The 19,180-nt window shown below is 34.8% G+C and overlaps 1 protein-coding gene and 1 non-coding gene across 2 annotated transcripts in view; both read left to right on the top strand.

Moving 5' to 3' along the window:
- The first annotated feature begins 4,876 nt into the window (after positions 1-4,876).
- LOC114321726 (small nucleolar RNA Z103) lies at positions 4,877-4,973 on the top strand. The gene has a single exon (XR_003650398.2). It is a non-coding gene; the product is annotated as a small nucleolar RNA Z103 (small nucleolar RNA).
- Positions 4,974-12,503: 7,530 nt separating this feature from the next.
- The window catches only part of LOC114321671 (uncharacterized), a 47,550-nt gene continuing 40,873 nt past the window's right edge, over positions 12,504-19,180 (top strand). Inside the window, exon 1 of the mRNA XM_028268872.2 lies at positions 12,504-12,921. Coding sequence (XP_028124673.1) covers positions 12,807-12,921 — 115 coding nt within the window. The 5' untranslated portion in view covers positions 12,504-12,806. The remainder of the gene's footprint in view (positions 12,922-19,180) is intronic.

Below are 19,180 nucleotides of genomic sequence, written 5' to 3'. Positions count from 1 at the left end.
AGGCGAGTGTGGAATGTCGGGGTCAACGACACCTCGCGTCTGGAGATGAACCTCTCCCCCAGGTAGTAAGCCCGACCGGACCCTCAAATAGAATCCGCATGGTGGAGGCATACCATACCACGACGTAGGTCGTCCTCGATACTTGGGGAGTGCCCGTCTAAGGATGCTAGTCAACTTGTGAAATCAGTGCAGTGTCAAAAATCAGTACAGTGCGGGAAATCAGTCCAGTATGAGAAGTCAATGCAGTATCAGATGTTAGTGCAGTGCCAGAATCAGTATAGTGTGAAAAACCAACAGTATGAGAATGACGGTGCAGTGTGGGAAACAATGCAGTATGCTCATGGTATGTAACAGTCAAAGGCTGGTATTTTGTTATCTGGTATGTAGTGATCGTGTCAAAGAAGTCATGAAAATAAAGGAAATCTCGGTCTACGCTGCGGCGGCACTCAATCGAGAGTTGTAGTACCGTGAGCAAGGTACTGACAACTCTATCGGCCTCACCGGGACCGGAGCCAAAGATGCAAAGTATATGTAAACCCAAAACTGCAAATAAAAAAAGATAGATGAAGCAAATGAGCAGAAAATGAAAATGTGAGGCATACCTCCCAAACTCTCCAATAGCTGCCGAGTGAATCCACCTTGTGGCGGGAGACGGAGCTCATATAGCAGTATAGGATGGCCAAACCAGCGCCACCCCAATTGTACTCTGTCACCTGAGGAAGGTGCACTAGTGCCCTCAAAAGATACAACCCCACAATATTTTCTATGTTCGTAAATAGAGTAGCACCGAGGAGATACATAAGGAGGCCACGGGTGTACTGGGCGACCTCATCTGGAGTAGTGGGCTGAAAGTCGGAGAAGTACTCGAAGAACCAGTTATACCTCACCATCCCGTGGTTGGTAATGTCTAGGATTGCTCCAAGAAGCTGACGTTGTGTGACTCTCCACTACGTCATGTCAGGATCGCATGGGATCGGGCTGCCAACTCCAACCCACAAGCCGATGGGCATTACAAAGTCGTACGTTGTCAGAGTCATCTCCCCGATCGATGAGAAATTGAATGAGTATGTGGTGTCCCATCATCTCTCAACCAAGGCCCCATACTACAGTGACTCGGCTCTCATCTGTATAAGCCCTGAGCAGAAGGGTTCGAAGCCAGCTACGTCAACTAATGCGCAGACCTCCATGAGCAGTCTCTCATACCAACGCCGAGGTCTGGATATGGATCCGTATCCACCAATCCTCCTAGCTATCACCTACAAATGGAAAATATACGGCATTTAACTGGTGGTCTATTTGTGAGCTTCAACAATGCATCAAAACAAAATGAAAGTTACTTACTGTGGAGGCATTGACGAACAAGTGCTCTGTGGGCTCTCGTAGCAAGATATCCTCGTTTATCCCGAGAATGAGGCCCTCGAATCTCAAAATCCTACTAGAGGGTGGAGCGTGTGTGCGTGGTCGGTATATGGCCGCGTCAAATGGCCTATCAACGAGGGGAGGCAACACGGGAGCGTCCTTCGCCTCCATGTATACGTCTAGGGCAGCCACAATACCAATGGCGAGGTCTAGAATGGGAACTTCGTCACTAGCCATGGAGAAAAATGGAAGAAATGAAGAGAAATCAAGAAAATGTAAGGGGCTAAGCCCTAGGAGAGAGAAAATGAGAGAGGAAAATGAAAACACGAGAGTGAGTCCCCAAAAAACCAAGAAAACTCGTAAGAAATAAGGCAAAAACAATGAGAAACCCAAAAACTTGGCCGAATCAAAATCCAATCGGTTTAAAATGTAGAGGAGAGAAAGGGTTTTGAATAAAAAGTGGCGAGGTTTGTTGATAAACGCAAGGAAAAAAGGAAATCTAGAGAGAAAGGAAAGCTAAAGAGAGAGCGGAAGTAATTTCGGGCAAGAAGGTGTGAGGAAATAAGGTTTGGATTTTTTTTAAACACATAAGTCGCGAGGAAAGGCCAAAACTGCCCCTGCCATTATCGACGCCGGCTGGCTGTTGCAATGCCGGCCGTGCTTCATTAAGGCCCGGCCGGCCCTCAATGACAACACAGTACAGCACAGTTTTGTTCTTTCCCTCTTTCTCTTCCTTTCTGTTATTTATTTCTTGTTTTATGGAGTTGAAAAATAAGAGAGTTCAAAAAAAAAAAAGACAGTAAAAAAAAAAGCAAGATGAAAAACCAAAAAAAATAAGAGAGTTCAAAAGAGAAAGAAACAGTGAAAGAAAAAAAAAAGAAAGGAGAAAACCAAAAATAAAAAATAAAAAGAGAACAAGAAAAGAAAGACAAAAAAAAAAAGAGAAGAAAGAAGAAAAACAAAAGATAAGAGAGTGAAAAAGAAAATAAGAAATAATAAGAGAGAAAAAATAAAAATAAAAAAAGAAAAAGAAAGGTTTTTGTTTATTTATATATATATATATATTTATTATGTGAACGCATTTGTTTGATTCTTGATTTAATTTGTTTAAAGTTTACTTGTTCAAACTCATTTGTTCAAAGTTTTAATTTATTTAAACTATTCCGAGTAGTTTATAATCTGCTTTATCTAAATCATGGTTCATTCTGTTATTATGTTCTGTTGTAACCAGACGATATTGTATGTATGGTTCATTCAAAAGAGTTCCAAGTAAAATCATTCGTGCCACAATAAAATCATCGTCCATTTCACAACCGAATTGAAACACGGTGCACTATGTTCATTGTTTTACCACATGGGTAAATTGGCTTCCACTTTACTACGCCGCTTTGATTGTTTTGATTTTGCGCCTTTCTGTGTAGAGTCCTTGTTTATTTCTAATTCCTACTTATGTGATTTCCTCCTCTCACGTGTGACGCGTTAGGATTGTATCCTTAGTTAAAAACATCGAGTGCGCCAAGTGTTCACACCACTTTTCCTCCTCTCGCATGTGACACGTTAGGATTGTATCCTCGGTTAAAAACATTGGGTGTGCCCGATGTTCACACCACCTTTCCTCCTCTCGCGTATGATGCATTAGGATTGTATCCTCAGTTAAAAACATCTAGTACGTCCGGTGTTCACACCACATTTTCTTCTCTCGCGTGTGTTACATTAGGATTGTATCATCGGTTAGAAGCATCGGGTGCACCCAGTGTTCACAACACCTTTCCTTATCTCGCGTATGACGCGTTAGGATTGTATCCTTGGTTAAAAACATCGGGTGCGGCCGGTGTTCACACCACCTTTCCTCCTCTCGCGTGTGACGCGTTAGGATTGTATCCTCGATTAAAAACAACGGGTGTACCTGGTGTTCACACCACCTTTCCTCCTCTCGCATGTGACCCGTTAGGATTGTATCCTCGATTAAAAACATCGGGTGTGCCCGGTGTTCACACCACCTTTCCTCCTCTTACGTATGACGCGTTAGGATTGTACCATTGGTTAAAAACATCGGGTGCGCCTGGTGTTCACACCACCTTTCCTCCTCTCATGTGTGACGCGTTAAGATTGTACCCTCGATTAAAAACATGGGGTGTGCCCGGTGTTCACACCACCTTTCCTCTTCTCGCGTATGACGCATTAGGATTGTACCCTCGGTTAAAAACATTGGGTGCGCCCGGTGTTCACACCACATTTCCTCCTCTCGCGTGTGACGTGTCAGGATTGTACCCTTGGTTAAAAAGAGCAGGTGCACCTGTGTGTTCACACTACCTTTCCTCCTCTCGCATATGACGTGTTAAGATTGTATCCTCAGTTAAAAACAACAAGTGCGCCTGTTTGTTCACACTACCTTTCCTTCTCTTGCGTGTGACGCGTGAGGATTGTTTACCTTGGTTAAAAAACATTAGGTGTGCCTATTTGTTTACACCACCTTTCCTCCTCTCGCGTGCAACGCGTTAGGATCTCGGGTGCGCTCGATGGTTACGTCGCCCTTCTCCCTTTCTACATGAGGCGTAGTTAGGTCTGTATTTTTTTACATCCTTTCTACGTGAGATGTAGATTGATTTGTACTTTCTTTGTGTTTTTCACACGAGACGTGCCTGTTTATTCATTTCTTTCCGTGTGAAACACGGCGAGGTTTATTTTGCTTTGTTTTGCATTGTCTTTCAAACGTTGCATTATTGTCTAGATTGTTGCATTGTTTCATTACTTCATTTATGTTATGTTTCATTGCATGATCATAAGTTATTTGCTGCATTTCGTTTTTGCATTTTGCCCCGAATTCAATTTTTGCATTTATGTCTTGATTCTTGCCCGAGACTTGCAGCCTTGTCAAATGGGTCATCTCTGGGCTTTGACATTCACTCACGTCACTTTATGACTTTGAGCTCTGTCAAAGAAAGGCAACTGTGGACACCCCATTTTGATCACCTGTAAGGCTCGAGTGTTTTACTCGGAACACTCGATGATGAAAGTGGTATTGTGCATGGTTCGAGGTCTCAACGATTGAGCCTTATTTAAGCTTCGAAACAACCCCAAACCTTGTATATTCCCAATGATCATATCCATTTTTACAACTTGGACCATTTTTGGGATCGTTGTGTCTTTCAGTTTCGTCGTGCCGTCACACCTCTCGGCTCCGATCAATCGAGATCTCCGTCATCCCCAACTCCTTCCTCTCATCCGATATGATTGTGAAGAAACTAAGATCTGTGCAGCGACTCTTCCGTTGGATAAGGCTTGTGGAGATGATCATGATGATGATGGGTGTTGTGAAATTATGCATTGAATATTGATAACTAGCACTATCTGCTCCGATTCTGCCTTCAAGCCTTAACTTGTTAGGGGGGCTCTTGAAAAGAGTCCATTCGAATCAGACTCTGAGAAATTCTTCATATATCATATATATATGTTTTTTTTTTAAAAAAAAAAATTATTTGTTAATTGTTTTGAGTTTGAAACATGTATGAGAGAAATTAAAGTGATGAATATTTCCCCAAATGATCGAAATTGAAATTACCGAGCACTATTCTCTTTTAGAGAAAAATCCAAGCTAGGATATTCTAATCCATCTCTCTTTTTTTATATATACATTTATGTGCGTATATATATATATATATATCTAATGCTTATGGATTCTATCTTGATATGTTTCTGTTTCCGATCGTGATGATGATAATGATTATCGATTGATTCATCGTCTACCCCAAGTAGTTGTAGACGGTTGTTCTTCAAACCGCCCTCCTTTTTGCTTGTGGATTCTATTTTGATTTGTTTCTATTTCCAATCATGATGATGATAATGATGATTGATTGATTCGTCGTCTACCCCAAGCATCTTTCTCTTTTTTCTTTTTCTTTTTTTATTGTAACAGATAGCGACAAAAATACTTTTTGTGTGTGTGTGTATGTGTTGTTGTTGAAATGTTTATATTTGTTCAAATTTTTTAGTTGTTGTTGTTGTTGTTGTTCAAATTTTGAACAATGGAGAGTTATTGATGATGATAAAAAAAAATTAAATAGATAGGGTTTTGTATGGATCTGTATTGCAACAGATAGAGGTTGGTTTGGCTTTGTATTTCAATAGATAAAATTTGGTTTGGCTTACTATTTCAACAGATAAGATTTGGTAAAAAAAAATTGAAGAGATAGAATTTTGACAGATAAAATTCAATGAAAAATTTGAACTAATAATAAAATTTCGAGAGATATTTGAACAAATAGATAAAAAAATTTGAACAAATAGACAAAAAATTTGAATAGATAGGTATAAATTTGAACAAATAGTCAACGAAAAGTCAAACAGATAAAAAAAAGTCAAAGGGTAAAATTAAAAATAAAATGTCGTCCAGAACTTTTCACCAAACTATTTCCCAAAGTGTGAATTTCTCACTATAAATAAAATAAAATAAAATAAAATAATAATAATAATAAAAAAACCATTGGACAAATGCCTTAGATTTTCTATAGTAGATTTTTGACAAATTTTCTCCTATAAATTTTCTTCACGAACTTATTGATTTATCAATAAAAATCCTACTTTTTTTTCCGGTTCTATTAAATAAAAAATTATATTTGTTTTTTTTTAAAAAAAAGTGAGGTTTGATATACTCCACATGATGGTGGCCAATGGAGTGGTAAAGGAAATTAGGGGTCTTTTCCCAAACTAAACCCCTACACTATTTTATTTTTCAAACTAAGTCTAGTTTGGCCGAATTTCCCAAACTAAGCTGAAACATATTTACTAAACACGCTTTCAGTATTTTTGTGGTCCAGACAAACAAAATAAACAAAATAAACAAAATCGTGTTTAGAAAATGCGCTTTTAATTAAGGTCTCACGGTTACAAATCGCACGTTTATTAATTATCGCGTTAATTAATAAAACGTAATTAAAAAACGTACAACATGAAAACGTGTTTTGAAAACATGCTTTCAATAAATAAAAAATAATTAATTAATTAATTTTACACCCACATCACTCACACTCACATCACTCCACTCACTTTCTCTCTTTCACACACATTCACACACACTTATAATAAATAAATAAAAATAAAAATAATTAATTGTATTCAATATATTTATTTTAATAAAACTTATATAATTTTTAATATATATAAATTTTATTTTATAAAATTGAGACCAATATTAAATATGTATATATATATATAATAATTTACAATAGCAAATAATAATCAACTATATACAATGATCATTTTTTTTATTTTAATTCTTAATTTTTTTTTATTTTAAGATTTAGGATTTAAGGTTTAATTCTTTTTTTATTTTATTTTAGGGTTTAGGGATAAAATTTATTTTTTTATTTTGGGGTTTAGGGTTTAATTCTTAAAATTTATTTATTTTTATTTTAAGGTTTAGGATTTAGGATTTAGGATTTAGAATTTATAGTTTAATTCTTAAAATTTATTTTTTTCTTTTAGAGTTTAGGGTTTAATTCTTAAAATTTTTTATTTTTTTATTTTAGGATTTAGGGTTTAATTCTTAAAATTTATTTATTTTTATTTTAGGGTTTAGGATTTAAGGTTTAGGGCAAAGTGTAATTTATGATGCCAAAAAACATAGTAAGAACATTAAAAAAAAAAAGAGATAAAATTGTGTCATTCTAAGGACGATAAAAAACACAATAGGGGGTCACAGCAATGACCCCGTGGCCATAAACAATAAAATAAGGCTCAGCGTCAGACATCACACACACTCACACTCTTTTCTCTCTCTCTCTCTCTGACGAACTTACACCCACATCACTCCACTCTCCCTCTTTCACACACACTTATAATAAATAAATAAAAATAAAAATAATTAATTTTATTGATTATATTTATTTTAATAAAAATATATAATTTTTAATATATATAAATTTTATTTTTATAAAATCAATACCAATAAAAAGATATCAATCATATTTTTAAAATGAGACCAATATTAAATATATATATATAATAATAATAATTACTTTGTGCCAAATATTTTTTGTTTTTAAATTCTCAATTTTGAAGATAAATATTTATACTGACATAAAACGGCTATAGGAAAACCGTTTTACAATACGGCTTTAGCAAAGCCATTTTTAAAAAAATGTTTATTTTTTTGGTTTGTTAGTGTTGGTTTTGGTTGAATACATGTTTTTGCCCTGCTCCCCAGTCCAACACATACAAACGAAGTCGAAGAGAAAGGAAGAAAGACGAAGGTAGTGCACAACGGAGGAGGGTAATCACTTTTTTGGTTATCACTGTTGAACAGATGAATGAGTTCAGAGATCTTGTTTGTTCCCTTAAATATTTGTTGCCAAGAAATATTTAAATGAAACTTCACACAACATATACAAAGTATCTAATTTGCTAATTACTACTACGAACAAGGAAACAAAATAAAGGTATAACTATAACACTTATAACACTTTAGAACAACGTAACTAGTTCAAACATAAGTATCTTACAAAAATAATTTGTGGAAACATTCAACATAACACAGTACATAAAATAAAGCGACGAGTACAATACTTAACAATTACATAGACAAATATTAGACAAACCTTTCACAAACTCATTGCCGGAAGAGTTATTTTAACACACACAGTACATAATTATAGATAACATATAATTTAGTAAACAGATAGACGCCTAATCCTCGCTCAAATCGGCAATCTCAAAGTCCGAACAATTTAAGAGCTCAGGGTTAGAGAGAAGTGTAGGATCCTCCTTGATCGCCTCAATATTTGGAGTTGTTCCTTTCTTCTTGGCATCTGACTTAAGTATAGATAGTTTCATATCGCGGGCTAACCTACGACACATTTGAGAAATCTCACGTCGAAGTCTTTCACATAGTCGATCAACATTATCTGGATCTTCCTTTTGGATTTCAACTGAACGTGCTTTTGGCGCCTTCAGTTGATTTTCTTGACATAATCTTTCCATTTGCACTTGCTCTATAAATAGTGTGGGCCACTTCAGAAGTGTAGCGTCTGCTAAACCATATATTGTTTGATTATCAGATGGATCCTCCACAAAACCACATGGATCTCAATAGTACATGGGCATGACAAAATGTCACTTCCCAAACCTATCATGATAAGTACAATAGGCATCTAACAAAGCAAATGGTGTTTTATCTTCAGCATCGCCACTTCCCCTTCCCATTTCTCTTCATCGGCGTGAACTCTCACCTCTTTCGAAGTTCCTACCCCCTACGAGTCCCCTTCCCGTTCCTCTTCCTCGTCGTGAACTCTCACCTCTGCAATTCCTATCCCCTGTCGTGAATCTATACTCTATTTGATTTTTTCTCAATAAATGAACAATAGTTTCCTAGGGCGAACTGAGTGGAAAGGTTGTGTGTTTACCTTCATTTCTTTAGTCCTTTATATAGTTGTTTGTCAACACTATTGTCAAGTGGTCGTATTAATGTGACTTAGATGAGTTCTAAAATGCAAGAAAAAAACAAAGCATCTAAGTCGCGCTGCACAAAGTCACATGCCATTAAAAGCCCACATTTACCAACACATCTTTATGAGTTGTCATTGTAAGGAATAAATAATCAATGCTAAACACGCTCCACACAATCAGTACTTCAATCGTCACTCGAAAGTGACTACTCACTTTTTCAAAAAAGACCAATCATCCGTACGCTGTTTACTGTGGCCATGTGAACTTGGCCATTTCATTGAGTCCTTTAATTTATTACGTCTGTTAAAGTCACTGCATCACTAAGAAATGTTGGATGTATCACTGCGACGACTTTGACGAGACTACTCACTGTATGAAAAAAACAAGAAGTCGTACCATAGCTACTGTGCCCATGTGAGCTTCAGCAATTCATAACGGGATGAGGGGGTGTCAGAACAAAATAACAAAACAATTAGACCCTTTGTGACCCTATGCAGCTTCAAATAGATTGATAAATCTTGAAGCGAAAATATTATAGAGTTGGAATATATTGAAGATTAATTTGTAGTAGAGTACTTATAGATGGGTTTTGGATGTATAGAACTTGAAAGTGTTACAGATAAAAACTAGCCTAGTATCCAAACAAGAACAACAACGACTTAAATCAACACATAGTTAACTAAAAATTTGAGAAAAATCATTAAAAAGTAGTTCAAAGAGATTTTAAGAGTAGTTAATACAGCAACAATTCAAGAAAATCAAGGAAGTGGAACAAGTTAAAAGATATCTGCCGAACTGAAGAATCCAAACCCCATCATGTACATCTAAATAAGCTCACAATACCTACAAAAGATAGAGAAATTAAATTGAAATTGAATTGGTGAAATTTCTCCAATTAAATTAAATTAAATATGTAAGGTGAAAAGTGAAATTAAATATATTGTCAAGGCAAAATTAATTGAATTAAATTTGTAAGCAGAAAAGTGAAATTAAATTTCTAAGCGGATTTGAACTTTACTTAAAACCTTTAGATATGCACTGAGTAGTCAATAAAAGTCGAAGTGACAACTCCTATAAAGCTGATGCATAGTTGTTCAGGTCATAAAGGTTGACGTGACAACTCTTTTACAATAATTTTAAACATACAGCTACCATGTGAAACCTCCTAAAGTATGACAAGTCACTGTCGGCATGTGAGTTTAGAGTTTATAAGACATGAATACCTGCGTCTATTTCCATTTTGAATTTGTGCATGTTGCAACAACTGTGCATATGTAGTATAAAAATATTGCATCAAAGTTTTATAGATATATTGAGAGATATCATCATGAGATATACGGTGGTTGATCTATATTCAGCAACGAGTTGCCATTGGGTTGCAGATGGAGATGAATTTCAATACCCATTAAATCCAAATTTGCGTTACTTACATACCACTGTTAATACCATGAGAGCTGAGTGGGAATTTCGCATAACTCGAACAAGCGTTCTCGTTGAGCTATGTCGTGAAGTTAATGTTAAATTTCCTTGACGGTTAGCCATGTGTATGCCAATTGACACTCCACTGTTGTTGCAAAAGGCATTGCATCGTATCCGCGACGAAGTTAATCGCATGACCCAACGTTTGCAAAGGTCTAAACTAATGAAGACCGCAAATAAGCGTGCCGAAGATGGGTTAATGGATGATGCGCACCAATACTTCACTTGAAGCATGGATGCTATGTATGAATTTCACATTGAGATGTCAGATGATGAAGATAATGAATGAAATTGATTGGATGAATGACCAAACCATTTCTCTTGTAATAGCTCTCTAATGCGTATCCACGACTTATCAATGAAGGGAGAAATGTCAATAGTTTTTGAATAGTTCTTGTAATTCTACAAATAACAATTACCTTTACTTTCTCTCCGTTATTGTTATTTTGAAGACCGCTTATTGAAAGTGTGTTCCAAGTTTAGTGAAAGTGAAAGAATATATATAGATTGTTACATTTTATTAATTTGATTTTTATTTTCTACATAATGTTTGGTTTATGGAATTTTTAGATTTCATTTCATTGATTCGCCAATCTTCCTGGTGACTAACAAGTTTGTTTGTACAATTTTCAGAATTTGTATATCAATTTCTCAAAAAATTAATTTAGATTACATGTGATAACATATCAAATGTTAATGTCATTTGATTTGTTCATCCATTTTGTGCATGTCTTAATAAATAATAATGATTACTTAAAAAGAATTTTTTAAGTAAACCTAAATAATTAATGAGGTAATACAAGAGTTGATGTCCTATAACACGCCAAAAAAAAAAAATTTAAATATAAGTAAACCTATGAAATTTACGGTTCAACCACTTAAACAGCACAGACAATAAAATTAATAAGCTTAATTATTTCCAAACTTTCAAAGTTAACAAAAGGAAAAATCAAATGCTACTTACGGGCTAAGACAATGTATGTCCGTAATTAAGGGATTTGATCTCTTAATTTATGTTCATTTGTGGGAGAAACTCTGGTATTTCCCGTGACAATACCCCAAAAAATAGCACTTGAATCTCTCTGGGCCTTTGTTATAATCAAGCAAAATATTGGAGTATAAAATATTAGAAGAAATGATCATATCATATAGCAATATCATTATTCAAAATACATTATAAGCGATGCAAACATTTGAGAAAAAAATATAATATATAAATAATTTAGAAAAGTTCTATAATACATCTCAAAAAAATGGGGTACCACTGGATTGAACTCACATTCCTTTGGAAAAAAATTGATTATCACTTTGGCAAAAGCTATGTACCACTAGATTGAAATTCACAAAACCCTAGCTCTAACCCTCTCTAAACCCCAATTTGAATTCACAGAACCCTAACCCTAACCCACATTGGTATCTTCCAAACTTCCTCCCTTACTATTCTACCCACATTCGCATTTTTACAAATGAAATCAACATAAATAAAATTCAAACTGAGAAAGAGAGAGAGACAGCGCCAACATACCTGCGAGAGAGACGAGCTCAGAGAGAGAGAGGAAGGTGCAGCGAGTGACAGAGAGAGGGAGAGTCACTGCGAGCGACCCACAGAAAGAGAGAGAGAGTAGAGAGCGATAGAGAGAGGGAGAGTGATTGTGAGCGACAGAGGGAGGAAGGTTGCCTCTAGTCGGGGTTTTGGGGGAAAAGAAAGAGAGGAGGTAGAAAGCGTGGTTGCAAATGAGGGGGGACCATTTTATAATGACTTTCTGTTAAAAACGTGTTTGCAAATCACATGATCATTATCTGAAAGTGTTAATAGTAACAACGCTTTCTTAAGTAAAGGCGTGTTTTCTAACAATACTTTCATAACTTCACTGCCTGAGCCAGAAACATGCTGAAAACGTGTTCTTAGTTTGAGAAATTCGGTCAAACTAGACTTAGGCCTCGTTTGGGAACAAACATTTTTAGTAACTTTTTAATTTTTTGGCTAAAACATGATGTAAAAAAAATTAGTATGTTTGGAATGACTTTTTGACTTTTTATGAAAAAATATATAAAAAGTAGAGAGAAAATGAAATTTTTATTTTTTTGATATGAGTTATTAACTTTTTAATTTTTTAATAACTTTTTAATTTTTTAATTAAAATAACCACTTAACAAACGAGGCCTTAATTTGAAAAATTTGAAAAATAGCCTTAATTTGAAAAATAACTTAGTATGTTAGTATAGGAGTTTAGTTTGGGAAAAACCCCGAAAATTAGAGTGACCCTCATTTTCCCGCCATGTGACTTTCCCGGCAAATCGTGACCCTCTCTTTTTCTCTTCCAATCTGTTTCAATTTGTATCTAGGTTTTTGTTGTTACTCATTTCCAAACTCACATCCATACCTCTCTCTCTACCCCCAAAAATCCCACCCTCGATTTTATATTTTCTCCAAGGGTTTCTTGTGAACCAATCTGTGGAAAAGGAAATCCAAAATCGAATTCTTCTAACTTAATTGTTGTTGGTGTTGTTGTTGAAGCAGAATCATGACGTCTTTGTCGTGGAGACACCACACTCTGATTCAAGCTCTGCTGTCGCGTGGTCCTCTCAAGGACCAAGAATTCCACTCCATCTTTTCCGGTGTTACTGGCAAAACCCCAGGTCTCTCTCTCGCCCTCTCTTCCAACCTGTATCTTAGATTTCACCTACCTACTCTTGTTTTGTAGAAACTTTATTTTGACTATGATTGCCACAAGTCCATTATTCAGCTTTATTTTGTGTATTTGAAGAAGATCAACTAACTAGACATTTTTTTATTTGATTTTTTTTTTTTTTTTGGGTTAATATAATTTATATAGAGTTAACTGTGCAGATATTTTTAGGTGCAAAAATCGCAACTTGAATGGGTGTCATTGTTGTCCTCATGTTTTTATTTATTTTTTATTTAATTCCATTGGTCTGTTGTTTGATAATTTTATTTTTTTAATTTCCCTGCTTTAGTGCCCTATTGTAAGGTTTATAATTGGGAACCAAAAAGTTTTTAGTTGTATGCTTTTGGACTCTGGGATTGTAGGTTACCAATTCTCCAGGCCACTGCTTGAATGATTTCAAACATTCAGACCTGAAGCCAGGATTTTGGCTTAGAGTGGGCAGCATTAAGCCATAAAATTATGTATTTCATGTAAAAATACCAATAAATACACCTGAAAAGAAAGAAGCCTATATGTATTATGTTATGTTATATCATAAATATTTAAATATCAAATTTAGCAAATAAAAGTTTAATTTAATTTCATAAAATACTCCATAACACTCCATCCATCTAGAAAGAACCAACAAGTTTTATTTTTCACACAGTACACTCTTGCCGAATTGTAACAATGTTGGATGATTTCATGAAAAAAAAAAATCAACATTGTCATGTGTCAAACAATGAGCAAGGGTCATTTATGCCAAACATCGGTTCACTATCAGATTCTGCCCAAACAACAAAGAGCAAAATCAGGGCAAGCAAGAGTGAGCCCAAAGCTGAACTGCCCCGTGTTGTTCCTAATAGTGCATCATGACTGCAGAATATGCCAACCATTTAAACATAGACCACAAAATCTCGCAAAACACAAGATTCAAAGACAAACAATAAAGCCTAAAAAAAATACAATCAATCGAAATGGCATGTGCAGTGTGTACAACTCACAAAATCTATAAACGGAGATCAAATAATACAAATGAGTGTGAAATAATATAAAGTAGGATTTTTTTGGCATAATGAAAATTTTCTGATAGGTTTAAATTTAAAATTTATCCAGGAAAAAGAAAATAAAATCAACTATAAATCTCATTTTTGTACGAATAATTAAAAAAGACATGGATTCTTTATGTTTTTATTTTTATTTTTTTCTCATTTTCTTAATTCAAGCAAAAATATTTTTTTTTTTGGGGGGGGGGGGGGGAATCAACTTCTTTCACTGCATTTTGAATATCTTTTTCCATCTAAAATTCTAGATTCAAACATAGGTATTAAAGGAAAAAATTATAGGGATTTTGTTAAAAAGAGAAAAGAAAAGAGGGGTTTCAAAGATTTAGGTGGTATATATGAAATGTAAGGGGGAAAATTGAATTAAGTTATTACAAGAATGGGTAAAAATAAAGGTTTACAAAGTTTGAGAGGGGGTAGCTGCTCCCAGACTCCTGGTGACTCCGTTACTGCAGTCTGTAGACACTAGCCATTTTCTTTTTGCTTGCATTTGTGTGTGCCTAGGAAGCACGGGTGCGGGTATGGGTATAGGTACATTGATACAGCAAAATTAGACAAAAATAGGATACGGGTATGACTAGGGTATGCCCAAAACATAAATGTTTTCATAGTTTGAGTAGTGCATGGTATATAACAATTAGAAAGACGAATGTAAAAAATAAATGAAATAACAATTAGAAAAATAGAGAACAATTGATTTGAGGATGGAGAAAACAAATATGAAGATGGGTACTCCAAGAGAGAGGACTGTTAAAAAAAGTAGAGAGGAAGCCAAAAAAGAACTCCTAGTATTTTAATTTTTTTGATAATTTCAAAAATATACTGTATGTTTAATTTTTTAAAAATACGCACAATATGCTTGTTCTACTATATTTTTAAAAAATTACATATATGCCCCGATGTACCCACAAAAGAACCCAAAAGGAACCTATCCCATACTTGAAACATACCCACACCGTATTCAAAACATATCGATCTCGTATCCAAGATGTTACTCCCCAATTTTCAAAGAGTAGGCGGAAACTAATTAACCTAAGCGTGAGGTTTTTAAGTGAGCTCCATTTATTACTTAATTCATTCTCAAAATCACTTTCCTTAGCCAATTCTCATTTGATTATAAAAATGTGGTTTACCTCGTAAAATGTGCTTGTTATCATTTTCTTAAACTTAAGCAAAATTTAAATGACAAAAGAAGTTTTTCGGGATATAACTGACTAGCCTTGGGAAATGTGTATAATTTATTATTTTTTATAGAAATAATAATTAAATGTTTTTGAAAAGCATGTGAAACACTCAATTACATAATGTATTCCCAGAAAGTGAAATGCAACATAATATAATAGAGGAAATGTTTAAATTACAGTCCCGAGATTAATTAATGCAAATAATTTGACAAAAATGTATGAAGGCACGCAGGCCTAATTAACCTAGGGTCTAAACTTAACAAAATAAACTACGTTCTGACACTCACAACAGCGGGCGTCCATCAGTATCTACACAATGCAGGGGGGTGAGTAATGACACTCGCCCGACAATAATCTCATAGCTACATTATTAAGCATGCGGGTACAGTGATAGAATATATAATGCAATGGACATGTTTGATCTCATAAACACATACCATGTCTAAACCGCAAATAAATACCTACTAGGTCCTAGCCTGAGCATGCCCCAGGCTCCCTCTGAGCCGCATGGCAGAAAATCCATACCGACCTCTCCACAGAGGCTACTATTCCTCTCAACTGTGCAATCAATGTTTGGGATTCTAACCCGCAAATAGTTGGATCTATTATCTCCTCAAGCGTATTGGACCACAATATCGGCTATAAGCCTATAACCCGGGCCAAGCCCATAAAATCAATAATACCGGGACACGCCCGAAAAGCAAGTAAAGTATAGTAAATACAAACACCAGTTATTTAATAATTAAGTTCCACTTTTCTACACTTTGAATATTTTTCAACACTAGCCACTTTCTCAACAATTCCTCTTTCTAGCTAATTTTATCCAATTGCCCCTATGACTATAATAGTACATATACTGTAAGCATTACCATTTGTTCTATTAAGTCCCAAATCATTAAATAATTCAATTAAGTCACTAAACTAACTTAATCATAAAATAATCATTAAAATGTATATTTAATGAAACTAGCAAGTAAACTAAATTGAAATTTATAAAAAAAATATCAAATCACTATCAAATCAAACCATCTTTTAAACTAAGTCAAATTATTCCATTATTAATCTAACTAAACTATTTTCTCCAATTTTTCAACAATTTAAATTTAAATAATTCAAAAAAAAATTCAAAGTTGTTCAAATCTCATGTTCTTTATATCAATAGTCTTTTAATATGCCATAAGGTACACTTTTTAATGTTTGACATGAAAACCCTAAATTAATTAAATAATGATTATTTATTTATTTATTTATAGAAGACATGACAATATTATACTCAAAATTTATGAAATCATGCAACACTATCAATCTTAAGGATTTCATAATGATAACTCAACTCTAGTTTAAAAATGAGTTATTAAGCATGAAACAAAGCTTGAATAGGAATTTAGCTTAACACATTCAAAACATGGATTAATGGAGCATTAGTTTCATGGATTGAAATATATATGAAACAAATCATGAATACAAAACTAACTCATACTTTTCATGCTTGAAATCATACTATTAGTTAAAAAAATAGAAACCCCAACATGCTTCTAATGGAGATGTGAGAAGACCCCTACCTTTAACGAAGCTTTTTGTCTCACCTGAAAGCCTAACAACAAATAATTTAATATATGTAATAATTCATACTAAATCATTAATTAATTTTATCAATCCAAAGGCATATAATCAATCTTAAATAAGACAAAATAATCACAAAGCTCCATTCAAATAGATATTTCGATAATCAAGTTTATATATTTCTTAACACACTTAGCAAAAGTAAGCTAATACATTATTCTTTGATGTTGTGTAAGGTGTAAGAACTTGTGTAAGCAAAAGTAAGAATTCCCCCAAGGTGCTAATCTAACAACTAACCATTGACTTTCGCTAATCGGAAAAAAAAAGGTTTTTGAAAAAAGAAAAAGACGGACTTTTGGAGAGAGATGAAGAAGGTTTCGGTCAAGATGCTTGGAGGATCTCAAAATTGTTCAAAATTGATTTATTAAACTTTTTCCTTTATCCCTCCAAAGTCTTAACTCAAATCTGTACAAACTAATACAATTTTTGTACGTTTTCTGTACTAGAATTTAACAAAATTTGCAAGGACAAGTAATAATAATAAAATATACACAAATAACACACAATTAGTAATTATAGGGCTCGAAGAGTCCATCTCTCAAATCTCAAGTCGGATAGGGCCCATATGCATGCATAACGAGACAATCTATGTATTGAGATTTTCGATTCACCAGAATATCTCCAAATTAACTAATAACAGTCTACAAGCATAAAAGCATTTGATACCAAGCCTGGTGAGTCTATCTCTCGAAACTTATGCCGATTCAGATTCAAGTGCACATAAATTGAGATAAACATATGTGTGGAAAGTTGAACGACGAAAGTCTAAATTAAAAAGATTAGGGAAATTGATGGGTTTAATTTTTTTTTATTTTTATCAACAACAAACGACTTTATTGATAAATCAAAAAAGGAAGCGAGGATGAGGCATCCTCTTACAAAAGGAAAAAGAGAAAACAAAGAGCAAAACCCTAATAAGATAATCTCAGGCAAAATCCTACATATCACACACTGTCAACCAATCTCTAACTAACAAAAAAAGTGGGACCCCCTTAAATAAAGAATTCCTTAAAACCCAAAAAGAAGTTAAGTGGCAAACACTATCCCACAAACAATTCACCTCCCGGACCTTATCTTCAAACAACCTCGCATTTCTTTCCATCTATAGAACCCAAAAAGTTGCAAAGACAGCACAAGACCATAGCATTTTGGCCTTCGATTCCTCCAAAAGTGCGAAAGTCAACTCGGAGCATATGCGCACTCCCTTTTAGGGCTACTCACATAACATTTCCCAACAAAAATAATCTGTGCCATAAATTCAAAGCAATTGGGCAATGCATAAACAAATGATCCACTGATTCCCCATTCTTACAATATAGAATGCACTACTGAGGATTTAGAAAGTGATTAGGTCTCCATTCTGCTATGTATCATTTGTCAAAATATCTCCATGAACCAAGGCCCACATGAACACCTTCACCTTTAGAGGAGCACAAGTCTTCTAAATTCTTTTGCAAAAGGAAACTGAGGAAAATAAGGAGTATTGATGATTTTATCAAAAAAAGACTTACAAGAAAATATCAACGATAAATGAAGAGCCCAAACCCTCTTGTCCTCCAAAAGAGGAGGCAAAGAAAAACTATCAATTTTGGACAACAAAGAAGTCAATTGTGAAGCCTCCTTATCATTAAGATTCCTAGAAAAATCAAAATTCTAGGAAATTGGAGTCAAAAGTGAACAAGTCATGGAAGCAATAGAAGAGTTATGAGATCGAGCCATTCTATAGAGATGTGGAAAATCAGAAGCAAAAGAAGATTGACCCATCCAAACATCCTCCCAAAATGAACAATTTTCCTATTGCCACCCTTATAGAAAGATGACGAGACCAACATGTGTAGATTTGATAAATTGATTTCCAAGAAGTGAGACAGTTAACCCTCAGAACCACCTGTGAATCCCTACCATTGTCTTAAGCCTCATACATGCTTCTAATAACCGAATGCCATAGTGAATCACTCTCAAGTGGAAACTTGCATAATCACTTGCCAAGAAGGGCCATGTTCCTAGCCAAAATGTTACCAATAGCCAAACCCTCCTTCTCCTTAGGTAACGAAACTAAATCCCAATTCACCAGGTGATCCTTTTTCCCCTCATCCTTGCCCTCCCAAAGAAAATCCCTCATCAACTTTTGAAGTGCCCTTGCCACCTTATTCAGAATCTTGAACAAAGATAAGAAATAAATAGGAATACTACTCAAAACCGTCTTAACCAATGTGTATCTACCCCTATGTGACAATAAAGCCTTACTCCACCCTTCCAACCTCTTGCCAATCTTTTCCACAACTGGATTCCAAAAAGCTTCACTCTAGGATTGCCCTCCAATGGAAGACTTAAATACTTAAACGGAAGTGACTTATAC

This window comes from Camellia sinensis, chromosome 14, assembly GCF_055761805.1.
Source record: "Camellia sinensis isolate YWXY chromosome 14, ASM5576180v1, whole genome shotgun sequence".
Taxonomy (NCBI): Eukaryota; Viridiplantae; Streptophyta; class Magnoliopsida; order Ericales; family Theaceae; genus Camellia; species Camellia sinensis.
The sequence above is the reverse complement of the archived record's forward strand: the minus strand, read 5'-3'. Positions and strand labels throughout refer to the sequence as shown.